This window comes from Calidris pugnax, unplaced genomic scaffold (genome assembly GCF_001431845.1).
Source record: "Calidris pugnax isolate Ruff unplaced genomic scaffold, ASM143184v1 scaffold42, whole genome shotgun sequence".
Taxonomy (NCBI): Eukaryota; Metazoa; Chordata; class Aves; order Charadriiformes; family Scolopacidae; genus Calidris; species Calidris pugnax.
The window spans coordinates 14,757,135-14,778,198 of NW_015090920.1; the positions used below are offsets into that span (position 1 = coordinate 14,757,135).

The 21,064-nt window shown below is 37.3% G+C and overlaps 1 protein-coding gene and 1 long non-coding RNA gene across 8 annotated transcripts in view; one reads left to right on the forward strand and one right to left on the reverse strand.

Moving 5' to 3' along the window:
- The window catches only part of PDE5A (phosphodiesterase 5A), a 136,019-nt gene that overhangs the window by 81,373 nt on the left and 33,582 nt on the right, over positions 1 to 21,064 (forward strand). For all 7 annotated transcript variants that reach the window (XM_014949942.1, XM_014949941.1, XM_014949939.1 and 4 more), the window contains 6 exons: positions 570 to 659; positions 10,362 to 10,433; positions 11,498 to 11,587; positions 13,910 to 14,047; positions 15,118 to 15,185; positions 17,228 to 17,336. In XM_014949942.1, coding sequence (XP_014805428.1) covers positions 570 to 659; positions 10,362 to 10,433; positions 11,498 to 11,587; positions 13,910 to 14,047; positions 15,118 to 15,185; positions 17,228 to 17,336 — 567 coding nt within the window. The remainder of the gene's footprint in view (positions 1 to 569; positions 660 to 10,361; positions 10,434 to 11,497; positions 11,588 to 13,909; positions 14,048 to 15,117; positions 15,186 to 17,227; positions 17,337 to 21,064) is intronic.
- Positions 1 to 21,064, reverse strand: part of LOC106892631 — a 50,896-nt gene that overhangs the window by 3,003 nt on the left and 26,829 nt on the right. The window contains exon 2 of the long non-coding RNA XR_001412917.1: positions 7,569 to 7,632. This is a non-coding gene — a long non-coding RNA (uncharacterized LOC106892631). The remainder of the gene's footprint in view (positions 1 to 7,568; positions 7,633 to 21,064) is intronic.

The window sequence follows — 21,064 nt, forward strand, 5'->3', positions numbered from 1 at the left end:
TTGAATTGGGTCCATCATCCTCAATCAATTACTAGAGAAAGAACAGCAGCCTTTAAAAATAGTCTGATTCATTTTAGTAAGCTTTAAAAAAAATCAGAGTTTTATAACAATACTCGGCTGAAAAAATGAAACAAGCAATCTCTGGTAAAAGCAAAACCACAAACCACATTCATGAAACTATGTTCCTCTGAAGACATGTGTCTTTTAGTATATTTCTATAACTCCTTCTTGATTGTAAAAGCTATACTGGGGATGGTCAGTCCATTTATATATTTATTACAATGATGGTCTGGGCTCAAGAAGAGCTTCTGCTGGGGTTTGGGGGTTTTATGTTCTTTCTGGCAGTTGTATTTATCCACAGGCCCTCATGTTCCACATAAATGCTTTTTTGTTGTTTTAACACACTGATATTAACAACTTTATATAATTATTACTTGGTAATAGAACCCTTGTTATCCTAGGTAACAGTTAAGTCAAATATTGTAAGTTTCTTAACCTTTAAACCTGGGAAGAAGAAGAACTGATCTTTAGGCAAGTAGTTAAACAATTGTATATTTTTCTTGTATCAGGATCCAAGATTCAATGCAGAAGTTGACCAGATCACAGGGTATAAGACTCAGAGTATTCTCTGTATGCCGATAAAGAACCATAGGGAAGAGGTAAGTTGCGGTGTTGGGATCACTTCATGTAATATCGTTTCCAGCTATGCTAATGTTTTAAAATTCTATTAGCTAGCAGTCATTATCTTGCAGTATAAACCCACCTCTTTATAAAAAAGACTTCTGATGTTTGTTTGGACTTTAATTTTATCTTATCTAGTTCAGTAATGCAAGACAAATGGTATTGTCAAGAAGAGTTTAATCCCAGATGCAGAAGTAGAACATATGTATTTAACTCTAGAAGTGCTGTTCCTGCTTCCTGTACCAAGTATCTGTCAGCATTAAAGTTCTCTGCACACTAATTGGTCTATCTCAGTGGACACTCAGATTGCTGATTACAGAGTTATTGTACTGCAGCTTAGCTTGTATCTACATTTTTTTCTTCAGAGGACACAAATTGGGTTTTATCATTGTCTAAAAGGCTGGTTTTTACATTCCAGTAGCTCAGCTCATAAGTAATAAATTAAGATACATGTTAAGTGCTTAACATCAGGCATTAAAAAAACACATGGTGTCAATGTAATTCAGAAAAGTCATCCACAAGTCATAAAACTTAAATCACTCCTAATTTAAAACAATGTGAATCTGCTCATTGAACTCTTGTACATATTTGCTGTCCATGCTATTTCTCACAGTTCTCTCTTTCTGTCTGATGCTATTGCAGTAGGGAGAATTCTTATTATGGACTACGGATGTCTTCTTGTACTGAATATTGAAGAGTGAATTCAGTAGAGGCAATGAAAGCCAATGAATAGAAACAGTGAGGTCCATGGTTTTACTTAGGGAGTAAGTAAAGTAAGTTTGGTGGCTTTTTGATCCTAAATGTAGTAGCCTTCAGCCACATCACTGGCTCTTAGAATACTCACAAAGTGTAAGGCTCTCTATAGAGTGTGTCAGAGCTTTAAGATGCAGATTTTATCTCCTTTAATTTCTTTATTTTATTGAATACTTTTAGTTTGCTTCCAGAAATCTCTAACTCCAAAAAGAAATGCTTCAAGGATTGGTTTGAAGGCATCATACCTTCCTTTTCTTGTTCTTCCATCTTTTACTCCTCTTACGGAACATGTCACCTTGACTCTTACCGCACTGAACGTTTTTTTCATTAAATAAACTGATTAAACTCTTGATTTAACTTGTTTGTTGAATCTTACTCTAGCTGACCTAGATGAGGAGCCAGGATTTCCTTTCCTCAGCTACTGCTAATTTCAGTTTAAAACATTTTTTTCAGTTCTTCCAAGGACAGCACTTCATCCTCTCCTACTCCTACTTAAAAGTCTTCGCCTTTCTAACAGGCAGCAGCCACTGCTGGCCCTGGGCCAGCTGATGAGCAAAGCAGATGTTGTATGGAGAGCTGTCAGGGACCAGTGGTCCATGTCAGGCTGATGCAAGGCTTTAAATTTCACCCAAGCCATCCCATTTTCTTTTTGTTGAATGGAAAAAATGCTATGCTGTATGTAATTGGGATCAGAAATGAATTATGAAATCTTGCTGGCCAGGGAGAGTGAAAGTGCTTACTTCTTACCGAGTCCTGATGGTAGATGGGGGAAGGAATAAGAGCTGTAGTCTGTTGGTCCAATACACCATGACTTACAGGATGAATAAACCTGCAATTGGCCGTATCTTCAGCTAGCTTTCTACGCTGAAGTGCATCAGCAAGTGGAAATGAAGCAGGAATTTGTTTATTTTGAAAAGTTCAGCCAACCTGAAGTCTGAAGAGAGTGTTACACTCTACTCATATGTGATAATTTGAAGGGGCTAAACTATGTGATTTCTTATAGGAAAGGATGGCACTTCTTTTTTTCTTCTGATTTTAAAGTCTCTACCAGAAGGTTTTTCTCCCTCTCACCGTAACACATGGCTGACATGTTTCTGGAGAGATGTTGGAGTCAGTGAATCAGTCCTTCATTTGCCATTTGCATTCTGCTGCTTTTTCTGTTTTAAAAAAAACCCAAAACAACAAAACCAGAATACTGGCTCCTCCCTGTTAACATCAACAAAAAAAAATTACATTACAAAAATTCCCAAAGCCCCCCTAGTAATATTGAGGTTAGTGAATGCGGCCTCAGCCCAGGATGACAGCAACCACAGTCAAAAGACAGTTCTGGAAGACATCCAAAAATAAACACTGAGAAAGAGAAGGAACTGGAGTTTTCTGTTTGTTTGTCTTGTGTCAGTACTATTTTTTTTAAAACAAAGAGTCAGTAATTGAGAGGAAGAAAATCTCATGCTGATTATTAAGTCCTCTGGGCCATCTGAAGTATGGAGATCTTTCCAGTAGATGTTTTTCACATTTGCCTATGTTTCCATGAGGCATGTGAGAAACCAAAGTCTCATTTAAAAATAATAGCTAGTAAGAAATTCCGGAGACAGAAAGAAGAAAACAGTTTGATTCACAGAAGAGCTCATAAAAAGGACACAGGAACTAGTAACAATGAGAAAAAAGCAGTGCAATAAGAGGACTTTACCTCTGTACAGATGCACATGAAGAATTGGATCGTGTGCACTTAATAGTAAAAGAACTTCTCTCAGTCCCCTACTCAACCTATGCTTGCAGACAGAAATGCCACAGAAACATTGCATTTCAGATGTAGAAACTTCTGCTGGTTTTGTTTATGTCCTTTAAGATCAGCTTGTAGAGGCTTGTGTGGTGCTAGCTTTATGAAGAGTTCTCATTTTCCCATGAAAAAACACAAATGCAAACTGACTTGAGCTTTGCATCTGACTTCAGGGGCTTTGAACAAAGTTCTGATATCTGTAAACCTCTGCTCCACAATCTCTAATAAGGAAACATAAATTCTTTCCATCCCATCATATGACAAATATATTGCCATATGATGCTTTCTGGCATGCAAAGCTGTATCATTTGCTGGTTATCACTGTTGAAGAAAACAAGGAAGAAGGCAGGTCTTGGGTAAAGTGAATTGTATTGATGAGGTCAAATCATTATAACATCTATTCCTGTATTTAACTTTGTCATGAGGTGAATGTGAAACCATAGCAAAGATTCCATTTTGATCCTGAAAGATCTTCTCTTCTGGTGATTCTTCTGTAAGAGCAGGTAACTGTATACAGTTATCTAGACATCAGTAAGACCTGATACTTGGATTATCGATGCGTATCAGAGAACACATAAAAACCTTCAAAACAGACTGAAGTTTTACCCTCAATAGTACAGAAGCCACTAATGAAAAGTTAGTATTAGCCAGCTTGTACCACAGAGTCACCATGGTTATTTCTTTTGCAAGAGGAAACTGGTATTGCTGGCCATAGGCTTTAGCTGGAGCTATTAATGCTAACAGTTTCAGTGCTACACTGCTTGTACAGAAATCAGGGTTTTACCACTACTGGCAGAAGACCTAAGGTTGTGGCAGTTCAGCATAGTGTATCTCAAAAAGCAGCTTTTCATTCCTGATGTGTCCTTAAACCTTTAATTTTTCAGAAGCTTCAAATGGTACTGATTTGCTTTCTAGAGCTGCTTTAATAAAGTCAGTGAATACAGTGTCACTTTCTTCTGATTTCTTTTGGTCTTGGATTCAGAGACCCAGAAACAGAACTACAGAAGTTGCAAATAATTATCACCTCAAATTTCTCCATCTGGTTTTGTAGCCATTTATAAATGGACATTTTGACAAAATTTGACAGAACTGAATAGGGACTGGAAGTCCTTAGTTTAAACCAACTTTCAGAGTTAACCAGAGCTGATACAAGACCCAGTACAGCTTTCTGACTGGTTTGGAATATCTGTAGAATGGATGGTCTCTGACGCACAGAGTCATCACAGCTGCCATAAGACATCTACAGAAATGACATAATTTTCTGTTATTTCTCCTTTTTTTTTCTCTCAGCTGTGCAAGATGATTTCCATAAAATTCTATTGCAGTTTAATTTCTACTAAAATCTGTCAGATTTTCTCATATGGGAACTTTTAGTTGAATTAACTGAGACCTATCTCCCAGGCTCTGAGTATGTAAGGTTGAACTTCCTCCTAATTGGCTAGGGAAATGTTTTATTTTGGCAATGCTCATCCAATTGTTTAGTTTTATGTTTATTTTGCCCTATCTCCTGTGACTGGGAAGCTCTTCCCAACAAATCAGGGATGCTACTCTACTTAGAGCAGCCTGTTGATTTTTGTTGTATAAAATGTGACCAGGCATATTACTGTTAGCCAGCTGTTATTTTCTCCCACAGTGAACACTTCAGCTATAATACATCACAGTCACTGGAGTATAGTGTAGATCTAGCCAAGCTAATTTTAAACAAACTAACTCGAGTTCCAGTAGCAGTCTTGCTGCAGGATTATGGAGATCAGTAATATGCATCTTGGTTGGATTTTCAGCTTATGCTGAGACATATGTTATTGTAGCTAGACTGCTGGCAATCATGCACACTACTGCTGGCATCACTGAAGGAAGAGGATGTGAAAGTTTTGTTGATTAAAAATGAAAGTCTGTAAATACAGTTCTGTCCCTGAAGGATAATTTTATAAGCCTGAATCAAACATCTCCAAGCCCAGAAGAGCAAAGTAAGGTTAAAACCACTTAGTCTGTCTTCTCAAGTGGGTATGTTCCCATCTTTAAAATGAGATAGAAGTTGAGTTTCCTTATTTCTGCTACCATTCTTTGGTTTCGTGTAACTTTTCTTCAGATGCCAGCAAAGTGAATAAAAGTGAATAAAAATTTATCTTCTTGGGAAGCAAGTTATTAATTTTATTTTTAAGTCAGAAGTAAGAACCAACTAAATAGGGCAGTAGCTGCCTGCAGAGCTGGAACAGCTTTCACAGTTAGGCCTGTAATCTTAATGCGCACAAATTGCACAATCCAGATAGATTGTTTCATTGCCACAGTCATCGGCACTGAAGTCATCATCTACTAGGAAACACTCTAGGTAACCTGCTACTTTTAGAGGGACGAGTCAGTTATTGCAAGAAAATAGTAAAAATAAAGCTCTGATAATTAGAAGAAATCTCTTCTTGTAATGTGGATCAGGCTTTATTAAATGGGATAACTGGTATAGATTGAGAAGAAAGGTTACAAAATAAGTAGCAGTACTGGAAGATTACTGGTGTTGCCAGCAAGAATTCAAATAGGAAGGCTGTATTCAGATGTGGTAAAACAAGTGTGGATATTGACTCAGTACTTGTTGAAGGGTTTTTTATACCCCCTTCTTGGGACTGAAAGTAAGAGAACAATGCCATCATCAAAACTGCTTTTTTGGCTTCGTGGTGTATGTCTTTTTTATGTGATCTGAATGGAAAATAGCAAAGTGCTTGGTTTCTGATCCAAGGAGAAATTTTCCAGCTGACTTTAAAGAAAGCTAGACCACTACAATACTTTACATACAGCTTCTTCCTTTCTGCCTTCCCCTTATATGCTTTCAGTAGAGCAAACCTGGATGAAGGCTCTTGTTAGGACTACTGCGTGACTACTGTAGATGTTCCTTGTTCTATAGTCCTGTCTACCTAGTCAGACTGGGGTAAAGTCATGGAAGACAGTTTGCAGCACTTAACAGGTCACTGATTACTTTAGTGATTAGGCCATAAGCTCACAGGTATCAAAGTATAAGCAGATACTAATTACTTCAGTCTTTCTTCTCCCTAAATCTTGGTTTTCTTCAGTCCAGAGTACTACCGTAAGCTTTTCTAGTAGTCATCCCCTTTCATAGCTGATTTTAACCAACCCCCTTCCTACTGGTTTTGTCTTGGGTGACCAAGAAATATACAGGGTAATTCTGTAAGCATAGGAGGAGAACAACAAGAAATCAAACATATATCTCTTTGCTCTATTGCTACAGGACTCAACTTTCAAAAGTTCACATGGTGCCTGCCTGTTGGAGAATTAAAGACACATAAAATATTGCGCATAAGTAACTTAAAAAACACTTTTTTGTTAGACTGGAACAGTGCTTCTATGAGCAAGTGTTTGAGTGGACTATCATTTTTTTACGATATTTTCCAAGCTATACAGAGAATTAGCTTTATCTCAGATATATCTTTTTTTTATTGCCACAAAGATTTCACACTTTTAATGTATCTGTTATTTGAATAAGTTTTCTGTGTAGCTGAGCTCAGAGCAGTTAGTCACTTTTGATTCAATTTTCTTTGTGCTGGTGCAAACATAACTCCTAGCTGGAGATCACAGATCAGGCCTATTGTTATTTCAGATTTGTTTATAGTAAGTTTTAAAAATGAGGATTTGTGTTTCATACTGTGCTTAGTATTCTCTAAAGTGCAGGCATATGTTCTTCATGGCCTAAAATGCTACCACGATTGACTTTTGTCCTAATTACATAATTACTTTAGTAACAGGAACAGATCCTCTTGAGTTTCCTACATCTCCTCCTAATTACCTGGTTGCAGGCAAGACTCCATTGGCTAAATAATATCCATCTGAGGTTTTTCTCATTACTGTCTCTACACCACATTCTACAGAATTTAGTGAAGTTCACTGGAATTTGTACTGAAATAAATGAGGTCAGAATTTCAACTGGTTTCATTTTGAAAACTGTTTATTTTGTATGAGAAAACGGCACATACTACAAACTTGTCTTTAAAAGCTTAAATGCCACTGAAACAACCACCAGAAAGGAAAAAGGTTTACATCTGCACAAAATTTTTATCGTCATCAAAACAACCATGATTTTTCAGCACGTTTATTCTCCTCGTTTACTCTCTCCCTCCAGTTAAAACCTTTTTTATTTAAATGCCTTTGCAAAGATCTAAAAATGACCATTTCTCCTGGAACACACGCCTTTGTTAGTGTGTCAGAAACCTGAAGTGCTAATAAAAGGAGCTTAAATAGTCTTTTTTGGTATATTAATATGGTCCTCTTACTGTTTTCTTATAGCTTTTTTAAGCACCACAGACTTTCCTTTCATGGAGGGGATGTGTTTACACAAGATGAAAGTACTCACCTTCTGGATGCTTCAAAAAGCCTCTGACCTCATTAAAGTTGTCTTAGCTCATGCTGGATCAAAACTGAAAAAAAAAAAAATTAAATAAATACCCACAGAAAACTGTATGAGAAAAGGCCTAACCATTAATCTCTGCACATGTAGGTTAACATAAAAGCTTATTGACTGGTTAAAGGATTTGCTTACTATTCAAAGTCTGTTATAGAAGTATATAAGGCTAGTTGTATATTGTTACTACAGTAAGAAAGTTCACCGGATAAGAAATATTCTGCACTGAAGTAAAAGAGAAGTTGACTGTGGGAAAAACTGGGTTGTATGGAATGGAGCTGACAGTTAAGCTTTATTTCAGACGGACATTTTTGAGCCCACAGTTGGCAGTGATTCATGCTGCAGAACAATGACCTTATTTGTAACATCAGTATTTTGGGAAGGCTAGGCAGAGAGATAGTAAATTGTCTTCTTTTCCATTACAAAAATGAAACTGTATGCCTTTCATCAGTATAGCAATTATAAATTTAATGATTATCAGTTTTTAACATTTTTTAACTTTTTTAACATGCACGCCACACAGTTTTCTTCTGATATTGTTTATCCCAAAAAAGCAAGATGAAAAAAAATACCATCATTAACACCTTGCACTGGTTTTACACTACTTGGATCTCAAACAAAGGAAGTTCTTTGCAGCTTTGTCAATCATTTGTTGTAAGTGTGCCAAAAAATCTGAAGAGAATCAAAAGCTTTGCATATACTTTATGGCTTCTTACCATGTACTCTTTCATATTATTGTACTCAGCAAGGTGGGCTTCATCTATGCTAGCAGATTCTAGCCTGTGAGTTTACTGCACAATAGATTTTTTGAGTTTAGCAGAAGAGGAGATCCAGCCAGTTAAATAGATTAAAGGTCTAATTATAAGCATGTGCAGAGTCTTAGTGAGTGTCTTCCAGCTCCCCTAGTTTCCAACCTCCCTCTTGCTCTGGTGCTACTCCTCTTTCAGCTCTGCCTTAACCTAAATCCCTTCCAGTTGCTGCTAGTGGCTATTCAGCTTTATATCATAAACCTTGGGCTTTATTGCTGGGTACCAATATAAGTAATGTCTCAGACATAATTGTCCCCACCCTCCACTTGGCACTCCTCAGGTCATCTACTGTGGTACCTTTCTCATCCACCCTGATAAACAGCATTGGGTTCAACCACCTTATACCTGCCACTCTTGATATCAATTGTAGAAACCTGTCATTACTCACTAACAGTCAGAATATTAATTTTTTTACTTCACAAATCAAGGAAACTATACTTTCTCAAATTTTTTTAAGCCTAAAGTCATATTAATAATAATTTGCAAAGTCTCAAAAAGAGTGAAAACATTGAGTTATATTAGGGAAAGGCTAAGGCCTTGAAATCCTATAATCTATGAAATGTTTGGGCATCAGAGAGAAACATTTATTATAGTAATGATTTGATGTAATAGAGAACAAGAGTGTGCTTTAGTAATGTGTAGTATAATAATAAATAACCTTTTTTTAATGGAATGACAAAATATTTGAGTTAGAAAACTTCTCATCTTCACCTCATTGACAGTGAAATTCAGAAGTATCTCAGCAGAAATTAACCTGTCTCTTCTTCTGAAAGCCTTCCAATTTTAGTGTTGTGAAATTATGTGGTTAATTTATGACTCAGAAGAGCTGAAGCACGGAAGTACAAGCGTAAGCACAGAATCCGGAAGAAAACTAGTTTACAGGACAGAATTGTCACTGCCAGTACACAGCTTGAGTAACATCAGTGAGGGATCTACAGAAATACTATCCCAGTGAACTAATCTTTTTAACAATGCTCACTTTCTCTTCATACTGACTTCTATGAAGGTCTCTTTAAATTCTTGTGTTTTTCTTGGGCTCTGAAAAACAGATCCAAGTTACCAGAGAAGAAAGAACTAAACGGAAAGCCTTTCATGTTGATCAAGGCATATGGGTTTGTTTCTTTGGTCTGTCGCAGATGTCCTGCAGGATCTGGGAATGACTTTCTACCCTTTGCTTAGCTTCTTTATCTGTAAACCAGGATTTCTCCCTACCTTCTCAGTTGCTGCACAGGGAAAATAATTAAAAATGCAAGATATCAACATATCTTGGTAAGAAGGATAGTCTAACTATCCACTGAAGCATAACAAAATTATGTCGTCTCAGTGCTAGTTTAGTGTGGTCTTAGTAAAAGCCTACCTTTAAAAATGTACTAAAGTTGAGTAACAAACTTGAATCTGGCAGGAACACAACCTTTGTATACTATTTTTTAGCAGATGAAAATTAATTGGGTCAGAGAGATACAAAATGCAAAAAGATCACTGTAGCCAAACTCTAGATCCACTAAGGAGGGTATGTTTTTGGAAATTTTGTCAGAGCTAGCAGGAAGGGTATTTTCTACACACACAAGCAGATGAACTTTAGAGGGAGTTGTTGCGTGGTCTGGCTTATGATGGCAGAAGCGTAAACTGTTGTTGTCTTTCTAGGAAATGATTGTTTCAATTTATAGACTCAATTTTGGATGAAATCAACCTCTCTTTGTAAGAGCATCTAGGACTCATGCTACTTATTTTTTTTTTTATATTTCAGCTTTATGCTCAGCTATTTGTAATATGAATGAATTAGGAAAAAACAGGCTTAAATATCTTCTGTCACCCAAAGGTCAACCAAATGAATACCTGTCATGATCATTTATTATCTTCTATAAATATGTCTAGAAATAGAATCCAATGACAGACTCCTGAAAATTAACTAATTACTCCATTTTGAATACACTAGGTGGTTGGTGTGGCTCAAGCAATCAATAAGAAATCTGGAATTGGTGGCACTTTCACTGAACAAGATGAAAAGGTATAAAAGCTGGACATTTATGTCTCTTCTATTTTCATAGGTTATTACTTTTCACGCTGATCAGGAATTTTAAAGTTATTAAAAATCAAATGCCTCTGAAAAAGTAAAAATTCCTGGCAATACCACAAATTTCTTTTTTCTGAGGCCATGAGAAGTGTGGATGTGAAATACTTCAATTTCTGGATCAGCATGGTATCTCTCATGTATCTCTGAAACACAGGCTTACTCTAAAACAGTTTAATAACTTTTAATAGATATAATTTTTTATTAATTGATTCTAACTCTTCTGGAATCCCCAACAAACATATTTTGAATATTAAAATTTGTGTAGTGATTCTTTTTAAAATATTTTATCACTTCTCAATATAACAATTGCAGGATGAGAAAAGGCTTTGGGAAAATTGTGAACAATATATGAGATAATCAGATAGCAAGCACCTTGATTCCTAATTCTTACACTGCAGTTGCTTTCAACTGACTTCACAATCAGATTGGTACATCAAAAAATAGGCAGCACTCAGACTGAAGAACTTAACCTTCAGAAATAAATAAATCAGAATTCATCCTTTCCCTTTGAAAAGTTCCCCTTTAAAACAAAATGCATATTGAGTATTTGCAGGATATCAAAATTAATCCCATTCTGAAAGGGAAAAAAATTGTGGTTTTACTGTGTTAGCAGAATTTTATTTCCACTTTCCAAGAGACAGAATTCACCACAGAAAGAGAGGTTGATTGTCTGCATGCAGTTTTTCTAGATAACATATGCATTGCTGCAAAATGAGTTGATTCCTCTGAGCTGCTGCTTATATCAATTCTACTTTTACCACGACAAACTGTGAATTTTGTTAGTTTAAAAAAGGGAGAATAGATTCTTGAGGAAATAAATTATGAGTAACTGAAAAAAAAAAAAACCCATCCTGAATGTGTGGTTGCCAAAAGTAACTTTAAAATATTAACTAATACTCCGAAGTGAGAATAAAAAGTTGCAGTAGCTTATCTTTGAATAGAATTAAGATGCTGTGAGATGTTATCTTCATGAGGTGTTGATGTTCATTTGTCCTCAGGATTTTGCAGCATATTTGGCGTTTTGTGGAATTGTTCTTCACAACGCTCAATTGTATGAGACATCTTTGCTTGAGAACAGGCGTAATCAGGTATGGTCAACAGGTTTGTCCCAACACCACAGAAATTATGGTGTAATTAGTAATCAGTGCCTACTCCTGATATTTCTCATATGGTTGTTATTCCTTGGCTATTTTTAATTGTTGTGATTGAATGCTGTGTATCTCTGATAAAGCTCTAACTAACTGTACTGGGAAGTATCTGGGCACATTCCAGCTTGGGCTGCAAAGTGGACCATGTAGGGGAAGAAGGTAAAGCTACATGTCAGAAAATTCATTCTGTGTCAATGTACTCAATACTGCCTGAAGTTATCCTGTGGCTCACTGTGTATATTATACAACCAGAGGTGTACATACTCCAGAAATTTCAGATAGAATTATCCCTGCAGAATTGTAGAGGTTATACAGATTGCTTTTTTAGAATACTACAACTATACACAGTTACTAACCATATTTTCAGTAATGATCAGATGGATCCGTTACAAGTCCAGCAATAATCAGATCTACCTGGACTTATGCAAAGCATTTGACACTGTCCCACAAGACATCCTGATCTCAAAATTGGAAAGTCAAAATTTGATGGATGGACCACTCGGTGGATAAGGAACTGGCTGGATAGCTGCACTCAAAGGGTTGCGGTCAACGGCTCAATGTCCAAGTGGAAGCCAGTGATGAGTGGTGTTCCTCAGGGGTTGGTACTGGGACCAGTGCTGTTTAACAACTTTGTCAGTGACATCGACAGTAGGACAGAGTGCACCTCAGCAAGTCTGCTGACGACAGCAAGCTGTGCAGCATGGTTGACACGCTGGAGGGAAGGGAGGCAGAGACCTTGGGCTTGAGATTTGGGCTCATACAAACCTTATGAAGTTCAGCCAAGCCAAGTGCAAGGTCCAGAACCTGGGTTACAGCAATCCCAAACATAAATACAGGTTGGGCAGAGAATGGATTGAGAACAGTCCTGAGGAGAAGGACTTGGGGTTGTTGGTGGATGGAGAAGCTTGGCATAAGCCAGCAATGTACGCTGGCAGCCCAGAAAGCCAACCATGTCCTGGGCCGCATTAAAAGAAGCGTGGCCAGCAGGTTGAGGGAGGTGATCCTGCCCCTGGACTCTGCTATCTTGAGATCCCACCTGCAGTTCTGCTTCCAGCTTTGGAGTCCTCAGCACAGGAAGGACCTGGACCTGTTGGAATGGGCCCAGAGGAGGGCCACGAAAATGGTCAGAGGGCTGGAGCACCTCTCCTATGAAGACAGGCAAAGAGAGTTGGGATTGTTCAGCCTGGAAAATGAGAAGGTTCCAGGGAGACCTTATAGCAGCCTTCCACTGTCTGAAAGGGGTCCATAAGGAGAAATGGGGAGGGTTTCTTTATCAGGGAGTGTAGTGATAGGACGAGGGGTAATGGTTTTAAACTGAAAGAGGGAAGATTTAGATTAGATATCAGGAAGAAATTCTTTACTGGGATGGTGGTGAGACACTGAAACAGGTTGCCCAGAGAAGCTGTGGATACCCCATCCTGGGAAGTGTTCAAGACCAGGCTGGATGGGGCTTCATAGAATCATTCTATGATTCTATGAAAACTGAATTTCCTTCTGATTAATGTAACTGTATTTTGCAGCCATATTTTTAACTGATGGGTTATTAATGCTGTGGCCTTTACAGGTGAATATGTCTGCCATATACAATATGAAAAGGTTTTGGAGAAACAAGTAAGCAGCAGTTGTTTTAAAAATTTTCTGGTACGTCTGAGTTTCCAAGTGACTATCAGTGTTTGTAAATTGGTACAAATTTGGATAATCGTTTCAAATTGGCACCATGCTTCTTGTGAGAAAAAAAGAGTATAATAAGAGCACATCTGTGCAGCTAAGTCCTGCAGCAGCAGCTTTGAAATACAGCAGACTGTATCTAAATTATGTTTTCCCCAATTGAGTTCATTAGGATGTTAGAATTACAACAGATAAAACTTGTGTTCAACAGTCTTAAGAAATGTAAATATCACTATTTTTAGAATGCACACGTAAGCCCTAGGAAACTACTAGGTTTCCTAAAGACAAATAACTGTGTTGTCTGGATTTCTCAGGTTTCATTTAATGAACTGCTAATGCCTAAATCTATTCTGTCTCTCTGACTGAAAACATCAGACAGCTAACTATGCTATTTATTTCTTCCATGAAAAGCATAAAATTGGCTATTATTTACTGTTGCCTCGCAGTCTGTGTGAGAGCCAAAACTTAATTTCAGTCACAGACACATGTGTTGACTTCCTTGATTCAGGGAAGAGAAGAATCAAAGACAGTAGTAATGATAATGATTGCTTAAGTCACAATTAGTCAAAATTTCACAAAAGACCTTGTCCCCAGGTGCTTCTCGATCTTGCTAGCCTGATTTTTGAAGAGCAACAGTCTTTGGAAGTAATTCTGAAGAAGATAGCTGCCACTATAATATCCTTCATGCAAGTGCAGAGATGTACCATCTTCATAGTGGATGAAGACTGTACTGTGAGTATGTTTTTTGTCTAAGGCAGAAGTACTTATTGCTTGGGAGCAGTGTGGGCTTCCCTCCATTCTGACTTCATAGTATTTCAAACCCATAGTATGTTCTGTCGCCTTTTCATCCTCTGCCTTTTCTTTTATGGCATCTGCTCAAGTTAGCTGTTGACCTGGGAGGCTTCAGTCTTTGGGTAGGCCAGACTGCCATTTTATGCAGCCATTTTGCGCAGCCATTTGGCATTGCCTGTTGTAAACTACGTCTCTAAGCCCTCTCCTATGGCATAGATCTTGAATGTTGAACTCTTTCATAACTCAATTTCTTGGCTATTGAGGTAGGATGGAAAAAAGGAAAACACTGGGAGAAAAACAACGTGACCTTTGCTTCCTGTGCAGAAGCAGTTTTGATGGCACTTTTTATTTCTTGAGTATATCTAAGCAGGGAGCATCCAAACAAGGTATCTGAACAGAAGCATGGTCTGTCCCAAAATCCTGGGTCACTGAAGCAAAGCACACAATAATACAGAAGAGGAATTTACATAATTTTTGTATTCACAAATTCACATTGTCTTTGCAAGTTAGATAAACTGTAGGTGCTAGTTTGCAGTCTGCAGTTTGAATTTTTAGTACAGAGAGAATCTAATTTCTGTCTACATTTAGGCTTCTCAACTGTTAAAAAATCTGCATGAAAAGCAACGCAGAGATCAGTCAGTATGTTTAAAAGGTTTTAGTGTCCTCTCCTGTCCAAGCAATGCAGGTCCAGAATTGGATGAATGTTAAAATAAAGAAGTTCTGTGCTGACAGATAAATTTGGCATAACTTGTAAATACTGGCATTTCTTCTTAGAGTGATCAGTAGAGATTCAAGACACTTCAATGATATTTAAAGTTGTATCAAAAGATATTTTTGTGGTAGGATTCTATACACTTGCTGCTAGATGTGAAATTGTTAAATCATTTTACGCTTGTCTTTATTACAGAATAGGGCTTTGATAACTGCAATAATCTTTTAATGAATACTACTATTGTAACTTATGACAATCTTATAGACCTATATATTAAAATATCCTCTTATTATTCCAGGATTCATTTTCTAGTGTGTTTCACATGGAATCTGAGGAATTAGAAGATCCAGCTGAAAATCTAAAGAGGTAAACCAATGAATTCAAACTTTTGTTCATCCCAGGAGAATGTTGAAGAAACTATGCTTTTAATATTATTATATTTCACAATAACAGTCCTTGTTTCTGTATTATTGCTATTTTTCTAGACAGGTTTTGCCCTGAAATATCTACATAGACAAACTCTATTGCTTTAAAAAGGTCACACTGAGCAGAATAGGAGAGTAAGACCTGATCTCTTCACTTTGGCAGGTCTAACTACATAGTTGTATCACAAGGCTAAGCTATGGAAATGTACAAAATGTGAGGAGTAAAAATCTAAGTTGGTGGGCTGCTCTAAAACTGATCTGTAAGCAATCTGTATAGTGACTATGTCGTAGACATACCCACATTAGTGGATACTAATCCTATTTATGATTTTAATCAATTATTTCAATCATTATTCTTATTTCATAGATAGGGAAGCTGAGTCAACATCACTGACTAAATCAAGAATAAAATCCTAAACTTTCATTCATCTTCAGGAAACCATTAAGAAGTTCAACTTCCAGGGAGGAAGGGAAAGAGGTAGAAATAGTTGAATTAAAATACTCAGATTAAATAGTTTCCAAATTTAGTCTGAATCTCTGTATTGAAGTTTGAAAATGAATGTCTCCATTACCGTTCTTGGTCAAGAGCGAGACAGTTGTATATAAAATGCCCTACCCTCTGATCTTTTGCAGTAAACATTTAACATACTAAATTTAATTCCATATATTAGAAAATTATGCCCAAAGTATGTGGCTTGAGCAACTAAAAATTTTTGAGCTGCATTATGATTATAGAGGATGTACAACCAGAAAGTACAGAGATACAACAGGCTAGTGAGATCACAGGGTGAAAAAGAAAGTTCCTGTCTAATTCCTCTTCTACACTATGGGAATGGTAAAGAGAATTTACCCTTCCTGGTAATTATCCCTTTCATGGTTACTAGTTAATGAACTCAAAATGCAATTTACTGCTCACATTGGCCATCAGTAAATTATTTCTCATAACCAATAGGGAAGCAATCTTCGAGGCTTAATTGCATATCGGAATCTTGTTATGAGACAGGACAATTATATGCCAAGAACTGAGTCAACCGCTGGAGTTAGAACTTCTGCTATGCTTGAAAAGTACAATTTTGGGCAACAGCAGTAATATAATGACATGGATTAGATGGGAAGTATTACTTAATACAATTTCAAACTTATTATGTTATCAAGGACTCTGAATCAAACCCCAGGTCAGACTGGTTTTCAGAATTGTGGGGCATTGCATTTATAACCAAGTTCATGAAATAACAAAAGAATAATTCCCTTCCTCCGACACTGGGAATGTCCTTATACCAGAAGGATAACTAAAGTCAAGTCAAATGTCTGAGGGAAACTGAAGGAATTTGATGGGAATAGGTTTATTATTTGGACATATATCCTCCTCCAAAGCAGGCAAAGGGTCCAAGAGAATTGAAATTCCTTAATTAAATACATCATGGCTAAAAAAGTAGATTATTGATTGTGTAAAGGTATTTTTTGTCCTGATTTGGAATAAACAGTTCCATTGCAGTAACAGAATCCCCATGCAACTGATTGTGATTTGAAATTAACTTGGAGGCAGAAAATTCACAAATGTTGGGCTCTGCTGCACTCTGTTTAAATAATATGTGAATTTCATCCAGTATTGATTTTTCAAGTGTGTCAGATTTGTGAACGGAGTTTGTTTTCAAAAAGTTCTGTTTCTTTCAATATAAACACGGTTTTCATTCTTTCTCATTCATCTGCATAAACTGCACTGATTTGTTTACTTCTTAAGTTTGGTGTTCAGTGTTAATGTTGTTGAATGTTAAAGAAATGTTGGAATGTGTAAATCAATCCACTCTGCAGTTTTGTGATGACAGCTGAATTAGGATACAGGATTTGAACTCAAATCCATTATATACCTATTGGTTATATCCTTTCCTCATACAGGAAAGATATTAAAATTACCTGCTTTGCATAATGAAATTACCCATTTTCATACTAAGAACATAACAATAATAATGTTGTATCCTTCAGGGACTACGATACAAACAAAATCAATTATATGTATGCTCAGTATGTCAAGAATACAATGGAGCCCCTCAACATCCCAGATGTCTGCAAAGACAGAAGATTTCCCTGGACAGTAAGTAAAATAAGTTTAGATTTGAAATTCAGAAATGGAAAATGTTTTTCTGCTTACCTTTCAAGTGTTTTTTGTTTTCCCCTTATTATTTTTATTAAATTAATGGTCACAGTTAGAATTATGCAAACACAAAGGAAGGTATATTTGCTTGAAAAAATTCATTATCAGTGAAGAAATTGTACATTACTCATACAGTGAGCCAGGTGGCCAAGGGAGAGATTTATCCCTACAGCTATTACTTAAAAAGCCTAATGTTACTTTGTCAATAAATAGTCAGTGTGATGTGGAGAGCATGCAATACGATCTATGGAAAAATATTTAGGTGAAGAACAGTTAGGGGTTTTCACAGTAATCCTCAGTATTTTACTGAGCACTGGGAGGCTCTCAGAAGTTCCTACCCTTTTATCCTCTCCTTTCTCTTCTTTCTCTGGCAAAGATTAATGTTATGGATGCAAGTTTTGGAGAGGGAACAACTTTGCTCTTTTTGGAAGCTTTTACTTCACACTTCATCAAGTGTGAGCTTGTGGTATGGTGTACTACTGCACACACAGACGCTGGAGAGTTAGAAGGGAAGGTCACTTAGCAAGATTCACATTACAGTCAGGTTGCCTTCGAAGCCATCATCAACAAAAAGCAAACTTGTAATTCTGTATTTTCCTGTCAGTGCAGAAATTAGAAAGATGTCCGCTCTTCTTATTATATTTAAGCCTGTTGGCTAGAAGGGCTAAGAGAGAGGGTAATAAGAGGGAGAGGAGTTATTATGATCAGCAGATAGCTTTTAACCAAACTCTTTGTTCTGAGATGCATAACAAAAATGTCAGAAAATACAGTGTTCAATGTGATTGTTCCAGTAGGTGGAAAGAAGGGGCACGCTCATGGTGGGGAGCTGTGTTGCTTCCCTTTTTCTTTGTGCGAGGATTCATGGATGTTCTGGAGTGAGTTTCTATGATGAATTGAGCACTCACCACTTTGCAGTACAGGGCCCAAAGCTATCTTAACTCCAGAAGGGGAAGTAAAACCAGAATTGCATCGATATACTGTATTAGATCAATAAAGAAGTGATTATTTGAAGAAATTTTAAAATAAAATGAATACCTTGAGAGTCATCCAAACAACTGTTTGTCTGAAACAGGCCTTTGAATTTGTCAGTAGGGTTAGAGTTCTTTTTTTCTGGAATCCAGATTCTTTACACCTTATGTGTGTAGAAGAAACTCATAAAAAGAAAATAATAGTACTGCTAGAAGGAATTTTCGATAATTTGTTTCAACACAGTGGCTGCATCTCCACCACTGTGTAGGAGCCGTCTCAAGGCAGAGCTGTAGGTTAAATGTTTTGAAATCTGGTGAACCCTGACAGGGAAATCCTGGCTTTCCTCTTTCTTTGGAGGATATTCAACATCATGCTTACTCGCCTTATGAAAATAACTTTGTGCTTTCTAAATGCTTTGGTGACCTCAAATACCTAGTTAGTGACATAAGACAGAACAACAGCTTGGGTTCATTTGTGGAAGAGCCATGACGTTGCCTGCCTCAGGTTCAGGCCACCTACAAGCACAACACAGAAGCCAAATGCTAAGCTTCAGTAGTCATGTGTATGTGTTCATCCCTGAACCAACAAAGTTAGTGCAGTGGAGACAAAGTTCAAATATCTACAAGACTCCATAAAGACATTTCAACCTGGTTTTGCTTAATCTCTTTCCTGTTTGTGTGAATACTGGATCAGGCATTTTAGTTAAGCAGTATGGTCTTATCTCCAACCCAGTCAGATTTGGCTTTCAATGCATCTGACCTTTATAATGAAACAGCAGGTTCTTCTCAGGGTAGCCATAAACCAATTTTCATGCAAGCTTGACTTTGTGTTTCTCAGCTGCCCTTGCTAGAGAGGTCTAGGGAGAGATGATGATTCTTATATCCTTTTTTACAGCTTATTTCACGGGTATGTTGCAGTTCAGAAAAGAGCAAATCCCACTCTTGAGTTATTCCATATACCCTCTTGATAATGGGCTACTGTCATGGTTTTGGCTAGATTGGCAAATCAAAATGACAGATGCCCCCCTTCCAAAGAGAGGGGAGGAGGAGATAGATATTTATGAGTTTAGAAAAAAACCCTAAACTAATTTAATGAAAATATTAATAAATTAATGAAATAAATAATAATAATAATAATAAAAAGATGTATACAATATATATAAAACTCTATCAAGCTCCCAGGATGATGATCATGTCACCAGCAGGCACAGGGAAAAGTCCCAGACTGGCCTCAGGACTGGATTTCAGATCTGGAGTCAGGAATGCTCGTATTGGGATCAAGATCAAAGGCAGAGGAACAGACAGGGTCCTCCTTGGCCATTGGCCATTGAAGAAAAAGAGGTGACCCTTTGACCCCTCAGCTTTTATACTGAGCGTGATGCAGATGGTATAGAATAGCCTGTTGGTCAGTTTTGGGTCACCTGTCCTGTCTGCTCCTCCCCACAGGTGTGACTCCTCTATGATTTTTTGCTTCTGACCCTCTAATAGGGCAAATACTGAAGTTACCTGACCTTGGTTGTTATAGCAATAAGTATAAGCAGGGGCCTCTCTGCATACCATTCCTTGGCTAGGGAGAGATGATGATTCTTATATCCTTTTTTACAGCTTATTTCACGGGTATGTTGCAGTTCAGAAAAGAGCAAATCCCACTCTTGAGTTATTCCATATACCCTCTTGATAATGGGCTACTGTCATGGTTTTGGCTAGATTGGCAAATCAAAATGACAGATGCCCCCCTTCCAAAGAGAGGGGAGGAGGAGATAGATATTTATGAGTTTAGAAAAAAACCCTAAACTAATTTAATGAAAATATTAATAAATTAATGAAATAAATAATAATAATAATAATAAAAAGATGTATACAATATATATAAAACTCTATCAAGCTCCCAGGATGATGATCATGTCACCAGCAGGCACAGGGAAAAGTCCCAGACTGGCCTCAGGACTGGATTTCAGATCTGGAGTCAGGAATGCTCGTATTGGGATCAAGATCAAAGGCAGAGGAACAGACAGGGTCCTCCTTGGCCATTGGCCATTGAAGAAAAAGAGGTGACCCTTTGACCCCTCAGCTTTTATACTGAGCGTGATGCAGATGGTATAGAATAGCCTGTTGGTCAGTTTTGGGTCACCTGTCCTGTCTGCTCCTCCCCACAGGTGTGACTCCTCTATGATTTTTTGCTTCTGACCCTCTAATAGGGCAAATACTGAAGTTACCTGACCTTGGTTGTTATAGCAATAAGTATAAGCAGGGGCCTCTCTGCATACCATTCCTTGGCATAATCAGGTCTTATCACTGTGAGAGTGAACAGTTTCTGAATAATATGCTGCTAATTTCAGAGTTAAGTTAGTTAGAAGAGGCCCAGCTAAAAAGTAAAATTACTAAACAGAAAATTGGTTCTGTTTTACCTCAAACCAGGACAGCTACTATTGAGTAGTAGTACTTAAGTTCCTGGGTCATGTACAGGATCTGGCATGATGTAATCCTTCAATGTTTTCTTTAAAGAATCACATTTCCTATTGCTGCTTGTAAGCATTATAGTGTTTGTACATTTGCCTGCAGTGAAACTGTCTACAGTCCTTGCACAGCACCAGAGAACAGAACAATAATAGTGGAAAACAAGCAAAAAACCCCTTTTGATCCAAAATATTATTATGTACCTATATTGGGGGGGGGGGGGGGGGTAATAAAAATTAAAAA